This window comes from Berghia stephanieae, chromosome 6 (genome assembly GCF_034508935.2).
Source record: "Berghia stephanieae isolate SIO BIC M18660-M18661 chromosome 6, UCSD_Bste_1.3, whole genome shotgun sequence".
Lineage (NCBI taxonomy): Eukaryota > Metazoa > Mollusca > Gastropoda > Nudibranchia > Aeolidiidae > Berghia > Berghia stephanieae.
Window position 1 is genome coordinate 10094099 of NC_088365.1, and position 7773 is coordinate 10101871.

Consider the following 7773-nt stretch of genomic DNA (forward strand, 5'->3'; position numbering starts at 1 on the left):
GATCAGAAATATGGATGACAACCAAAGTCTTCACCAACGAATTACAGACTTTTATACACAAATGTCTGAGAATGCTTTTGGCCACAAGCGAACGGGAAAGGTCAGAAATTAAGATCTGTGGAAACTGTCAGACGACAACCTTAAATTATATACAAATCAGAAAGAGAAAGTGGGGATGGATGGGCCAGCCATTTTGATAACCTGAATGTAACACCACAAAACGTGTTCTCTCATGGAATCCCCAAGGAAGAAGAAGAAGATCAGGGAGGTGAAGAAAATAATTAATTGGCGACGGAGGAGCACGTTGGAGGAAGCAAATTGGGATGGATACACGTGGAAACGGGTGGACAAGACGACCCGAAGAAGAGTCACATGGTGATGCAATACAACATCGATGGCCTAAGGCTGTCAAGCTTCGTGAACTTAGTAAGTTCACAAAGGTGTCAAAGCAAATTAGCGTTTAAGTAAGTCAAAGTAAGTCATAGTAATAGGCAATAATACACAAAACATTGATACAGATGAAACGAATTAAATATGACATTATAATTTGAACTTACTGATGATGTGTATCCCTCAAGAATCCTTAATCCACTGGTCCAAGCATTAGTAACACACTTTATAGTCACCTGGAACAATGATGCTGAAAACGAAAAATATCTTTTTGTTCTTCTTGTCGGTAAAACATGAACCAATCTGTACTTGGAGGAACTTATATTATATATTTAATTCATAATTTAAACTCATCTCTTTCATAAGGTGGTCTTCGGGTAAGCAGGAACCATGTTAAGGAAACACTTGGGTCTTACACGGAAATCACACTGTGTTATTTTTGTGTGTCAAGCTAAGCCACAAAGATAGAATTTTGGCACACTTTAGACTCGGTGCCGCTCGGCAACTGCTGTTATTGGTGGCTTTGCTGTGCATCGATGCAGAACCAAAATATTATTTTCAGAACTACATTGCGGTTGTGGTTATAGAACAACATTAAGATTAATATTAAGACATTATTGCAGTCAAACAGGGCCATTAAATCCAATACGACTTCACCCGCACTATGATCAATATCATTTTTTTTTTCTCTCCCTCTTAACGACACCCATTTAATTAATTAAAAAGAGTTAAATAAAAATATATTTAAAATTTCGTTTCGTTTGTGAAAATTTGTTCTTTCATGCTTCCATTTTTTAAAGGAATTATAACATTGAAGAGCTCCATTCTACTGATTCTGACCTCCAAAATGGCGTCAATCGGGAGACTAGTAAACAGACAAGGTCGGTACTTTGGAGCACTTTCCCGTCTCTGCCAGCCGAGAGCAGCTCTTGTACCTGCTATCAATCACAATGCTTACATATCAACATCTGACAAGAAAAAAGATGTTTCCTCTAGCGTTGAACCCATGCAGAGTCCAGATTTGAAACGACTGACAAAACACTTTGAGAACACCGACAAGGACAACGAAGAGGCGAGTTGAACTGAGTTGCTCACTCGGATTGTCACTGTTGACTCAATTGTTGACTGTTGTCATTATTTCCATTAAGATTTGTTGAAGTGAAACAAATTTGTAAAAGCTAGAGTAAAAATGTAAAGGAAGCCACTATTTTCACAGTACGGTGAAAATAGCCTCACTGACAGACTATTTTCACCGGGTGATAATTGTGAGGGAGACTAGAGTGAGAGCTGCGCCGGTGTTACCAATGCTTAGCTTCTATACCAGGATAAATCATTCGTTTGGACCGAAAAATAAATAAAAAACTTACCGCTTACCGTCAAAGTCAAAAGCAGTTTAGATTTGATTAAGACGCATTTGTTATCTATCAAAAAACATTCGGTAATGGACAATCCTTGATGAATTTCAAAAGTTGTGTTGAAATTATATCCTAATTGTTTTCATGATTAATTCCTCGCGAAATCGTGTGGGTATCGTTTCTGTTATCAAGGTACCGACTAGCCAGGCAGGGTTGCCAGATCATTTTTGAGTAAGAGACCAAACTAGCTATAGCAAGAGGCCAGATTCCTCGGCAGGAGCCCAAATACCACCAAACCCACCTTAGCCTCGCGAAAACTCTTTAGATTTGTTAAACAATTTAGATAGGATAAGGAAAATTCGTATATATAGAAGCATTAGCAAATGCAATCTGTGGCGTTAGCACGTGTTGCATTTAGATATTTAGATTGCCAAATAAAATAAGTTTTACCGGTACCAGAGTAAAACGATATAACGGGGAAAGTCAGAGGAAGCCAAAAAGGTTACAGTTACAGGAGGCCAAGTGGCCAAACCAAATTTTGGGAGGCCACCAGGAGGCCAAACTAGCAACCCTGGCCCCAGGTTTTTAAAAAAGTTTATTGGGAAAAAGATACGGAACAAAGTGTCCATAGATAGGTATGCAATTTGGTGCATTAGTGCAGTAAAAAGGCCTTTTTTTCTTTTATTCAATAAACTTGACTGCTGGTGGACCCTAGGCCTCTCTACAAGTCCAAGAAATAATACTCACTTTTTCTCTGCTCCAACGAAAATATCTACCCCCTATCGGTCTAATTATTTGTAGCAGACGACAAATTTCTCAAAACGGTCACGTGACACTGTAAAAACAACACAGGAAGTCCATGAAAGCTTATTTACGGCATTTCCTTTGAACCGTGTAAACAACAAAATTTCGTTTTCATTCGACTCAACGGGTCAGATTGGCCGGTATTTTTTAACGAACTAAAGTTCTGAAAAATCAAAATGTTTCTTAGAAAGGTGAAAGATGCTAGTTTTTGAAACAGAGGTAGGTTTTTAAAAAAAATCTTTATATTTTACGTGAATGCATGCTCAAGGCGAGTTGGACGTGCAGCGGAGGTTGGTAGGCCAAAGGCCCACCTCTCTATTTCACTTTCACCCCGTACCGTAATATCTTGGTAGACGTTTTTCACCGTACGGTAGAAAACGGTAAGGGCTGCCTGAAGCCGGTGATCATAAAATACTAAACGAAAGAGTGAAAATGGAGAGTACTACTGTAATACCGTACGGTAATATCTTGGTGAACGATTTTCACCGTACAGTGAAAATTGAGTGAAAATACACTATTTTCACATTACGGTGATAATAGGTACTTTGGTAAAAAATTCAAATTGGATTGAGCTCAATGAAACCTATATCATTTTAAAGTGCTTTTCAACACGATTCTAATGATACCAAAATTGTGAAAATCAGATAAGCAGAAAAAAAGTTATGTTAGTTTAAAGGCTGAAAAATGGTCTTCTATTTGCCTTTGTCATTTACTGACGGACTTTGTGACCTGAAAATTGGTGCATTTCCGGTAGTAACCACCATTTGGATTTCAAAACTGGTCTAAAATGGCCGCTAAGATTTGAGTAAGGATTTTACTGGAACGAATTTCATGGATGCGGTATACAACTTTGCCCTGAATTTAATTTTATAAAAAAGTTAAGATGTTAAATAAACGTGCCAGCATGAAATTTTGATTTACCAAGTTCTAATCTTTTAATTATCCAAAGCTAAATTATACCCTATTTTATCCATAATCAAAAGTTATACTAAATTGTCATTGATTTTAAAATAAACTACACCAAACGATAGAGTAATTTCTCCTGAAGAAAATAAGACATCAATCATTAAAATCCATCCATAAACAAAAAATCTATGGAACTTTTTCTGTGACCCATCACTCAAAAGTAAAAAAAATCGGGTCACAGCCACTAGGCCATTTATCGGCTCCCTGCTGGAGGGCAATGGACGTTTACCAAAGTACCTAGTGATAATGGTGTGGAAGGCTATATTCAATGCATGGGTGAAAGTTCGCCGGAAAAATCCGGCATGGCCGGATTTTTATTTTTGAAAAAGAGGTCTCGCCGTTTTTTTTTTTGTCTGGCCGGAATTCGAAAATGAAAAAAACCGGCAACTGTCGCCATAAAACTGTAGTTTATATAATTAACCGCACTTCTGTTTTTTCCTCTTATTGGTAGTTGCAGGATTTTTTTTTTCTGTGCACCTGCCTTTGCAGGATTAATATCATTGAGTAACTTTCACCCATGATTCAATGTACAGTGATAATAGTGTGGGCAACAATTTTCACCGTACTATAATATCTTGGTGGACGATTTTCAATGTACGGTAATATCTTTGTGGACGATTTTCAACGTACGATGATAATGGTGTGGGAGGCTATATTCACTGTACGGTGATTATAGTGGGCGACAATTTTCACCGTACGGTAATATCTTGGGTTCAACGTACGGTGATAATAGTGTGGGAGACTATTTTCATCGTACGGTAACATCTTTGTGGACGATTTGCACCGTCCGGTGAAAATAGCCTGACACACTATTTTCACCGTACAGTGATATGGTGTGGAAGGCTATATTCGCTGTCTGGTGATAATAAGTGTGGGAGACTATATTCACTCTTTACTCTTTTCACTCATTTTTTGACTTTTTAAAAATGTTATTATTATTGACATTTTAAAAAAGTTGATATTATTATTATTATATTATTATTATTATTATTATTATTATTATTATTATTATTATTATTATTATTATTATTATTATTATTATTATTATTGTTATTATTATTATTTATAATTTTCAGAACTACACCTCATATGGTTATGACCCAGGAGACAGAGATGAAGACTGGTTTCTACACCACACTATCATGTTCTTTACAATCACCTTGGGCTTCATTGGGGGAGCTTTCATCATAGCCTACCTTCCAGACCTCAGGTATCTGGTTTTGGTTCTGTCGAATAAGAATTGTCTGATTTTGTGATGATAAATTTTAAAAATCTATTATTTAACTTTTTCTTCTCATTATCTGTTTAACTCACTGACTGTCACATCTGAAACATTTCAGGGTTTTTTTTAAATGTCCGACATTTGAAAATTAAAACACATCTCTTTAGAAAATCATTTGATGTTTAACATTTCTATTATATTATAGATATCCTAAATTTTCATCTTGTAGCACAGTACGTGGTAATTAAATTACAAATTGATTGATGCTATTCAAATATAAGATAGATTTTATGCTTAAATTATTAATTTATTGTTTTGTTTTTTTTGCATATTGTAAAGCGCCTCGGAGCATATTGTGGATCTAGGCGCTATTTATAAATTCATTCATTCAAACATGGGGTACCTTTTACTGTTGACATTCTTTCTAGCAGGGCAATGTAACTGATATCCTGGGGTTTGTTGTTTTTTTTTTCTTTTTATTTCCAACGTACAGGAGAAATGAAAACAATTAATAGTTATACATCTCTAGTGAAAAACATTATGAAACTACTTGTTATTGTTTCAGTTATTATTCTGATCATGTTGGTGATTGTTTTTTTAGTTAAAACAGTGGTCCAAGGCAGTATTGACTCCAGTTGAAGGTGGTTTTTTTTTTGCAAAAAGTTGCCTCCTTTTCAAAAAATTACTGTACAATCCAGAATTAAAATGCAACAATACAAATGAGGTAGTTGTCGTACCAGTCAGGTCGCGGGTTCAAACCCCCATCACAAGCACGAAATCTTTATTCTCTATTGTCTTCTGCCATTTTCCTACTCACTTCACATCTTGTGTTAACAATACAAATGGTATTATTTGAAAGAACAACACAAGGTTTGTTTGCTTTTAAAATTGTTTTATTTATTATCATAAAAATTGTGAACATGGTGAACGTTTAAAAAAAACATGCATAAACCTCAGCAATCTGCAGATTTTCAATTCTAAAACCCTTGGCAGTCATTGAGATAGTCAATATCGATGCATTGGTTGGAGAGCTAAGATTTTTCTTTTTTAAGTTTGAAAGTGAAATTTTTGTTCAAAGTTAGAATTTAGTTTTCAATTTCTTTCCACCCTCATGACAAATTATTATTATTTTCACTACTACTATTATTGTTATTATTATTATTAATATTATTATTATTGTTGTTATTATTATTATTGTTATTATTATTATTATTATTATTATTATTATTATTATTATTATTATTATTATTGTTGTTGTTATAGTTACTTTTATATTAGTTTTTTCCTCTCAAATTCCCTTTTACAGGTTTCACGATTGGTGCCACAGAGAAGCATTTTTAGAACTAGCCCGGCGTGAAAGAGACGGCCTGCCCCTTGTTGATCCTAACTATGTTAATCCCAGTCAAATTGAATTGCCGTCGGAGGAAGAAATTGGTGAAACTGAAATCATTATTTAGGAACAAATAGGTTTTTTTTGTGTTGTCCAATTGATGTATGACTGAACTGAACTAAGACTAAGACTGTGATGAGGAGAATGAAACCGTAAGCAAGGCTTTTTTTTCTTTGCCATTGTTATATTTTATTTGTTTTTGAAAAGAAAATGTTTTGGTTTCATTTTAATTTCTTGGAAACGATTACACTGGTAGATGATGTGATGTGTTATGAATGTAAACTTGTTGATTGTGATGTGTGATTCTTAGGATAGTAAATTTATCACAGATGTGACAATGAGTAACTTGTACATAGTTGTTTGAAATGGAGTGCCTGGTTCGAGGCTTGTATTAATAAATTTCATGTAAACCTTTTGAATTGCTTATTTTTCCCTTATTTAAAAAAAAAAATTATTGAAATGATCATTTTCAAAAAAAAAAAATTTCAACTTTCTTGTGTTCATTTCACATGATAAACACAGGTTGGTGTGTGATGGAGGGCGGAAAGGGGGGTGGGGTGGGGAGGTGGTGTTATTTGTCGTTATCCTATTATACCCTGAATTTAGTGTGTAATTGTTTTTTGCTTTTTTTTGTGTGCCTAAAATGTTCAACTTACTTTTTTTTCAAATTGTAATTTGTCTCAGTTGCCTTATAGCTACACACTGAACCGTACGTTTTCAGTTGGTCTGTTTTTGCTTGAAACAATTGCGGATGTTCTTATGTGTCAATAACTTTGGGCTGAGGAGTAATCTTATCTACATAAGTCAACCCTTTCTGTCTTCTCTATTCTTTTACATCCACTCTCTTCTTGTCACCTGGGTGGGGTTCCTGACCTCCCATAGTGGGCAGGGAGGTACATAATGTGTCTTCTATCCTCCTGTGTCTGTTTTCAAACTTTCTTTCTGTCTTTGTCTTGGAATGAGATTACTTGATTTTGTCCTGGTCCTGGCCAGATACCCTCGCTGGGAGGGAAACAGTCAAATGTATAGTTAGTTTTGAGAGTTGAAATTTTTTTCCTTCTAAATCATCTCTCTGTTATGCACTGTATTATGTTTTGTTTATGTATTATGTATGATTTGTAAACATTTGAGTGTATTCCTCTTAGTGTGGACCTGTGCTTGTGTCTGGATGAACGTTTTAGGTGATCTCAACTTCAGTACACTGATAGTGTGCTCTTGGAATCTACACATGTTCTCTATTTATACCATTCCCATTTATCTTACTTTTTCTCGTGTTCTTTTGATTTTAAGTCTCTATTTTTTTTCCTTATCCATTATCTTCATTTTCACTCTCGCTTAAATGACTTAAATGTGTTGCAAGCGCAGTAAAACCCTTAAACTTAAAAACAAACAAATGTGTTGCAGGCGCAGTAAAACCCTTAAAAACAAACAAATGTGTTGCAAGCGCAGTAAAACCCTTAAAAACAAACAAGACTTACTCTGCAAGATGATGGTTTTCTCTCTTGTAAACCGTTTCTTTTTTTTTTTTTTTTTTTATAGTGGTTGTAATTCTCCATGTTTAGTTGGGATGGGGGCTGTATTTGGCCATGCCTCGGCTAGGGGTCTTCTGGGGTTTTTTTTACATCAGACCACATTATTGTTGTCTT

At 35.1% G+C, this 7773-nt stretch overlaps 2 protein-coding genes across 2 annotated transcripts in view; one reads left to right on the top strand and one right to left on the bottom strand.

Moving 5' to 3' along the window:
- Positions 1-1124, bottom strand: part of LOC144974465 (uncharacterized) — a 50366-nt gene extending 49242 nt beyond the window's left edge. The window contains exon 1 of the mRNA XM_078917352.1: positions 558-1124. The gene's annotated coding sequence lies outside the window, so the exon portion shown is untranslated. The remainder of the gene's footprint in view (positions 1-557) is intronic.
- A 91-nt stretch (positions 1125-1215) lies between these two features.
- On the top strand, positions 1216-6542 carry LOC144974455 (NADH dehydrogenase [ubiquinone] 1 beta subcomplex subunit 11, mitochondrial-like). Its single transcript, XM_078917331.1, has 3 exons — positions 1216-1462; positions 4592-4725; positions 6044-6542. The coding sequence occupies exons 1-3, from the start codon at positions 1238-1240 to the stop codon at positions 6192-6194; spliced, it is 510 nt and encodes a 169-aa protein (XP_078773457.1). The 5' UTR covers positions 1216-1237; the 3' UTR covers positions 6195-6542.
- The last annotated feature ends 1231 nt before the right edge of the window (positions 6543-7773 follow it).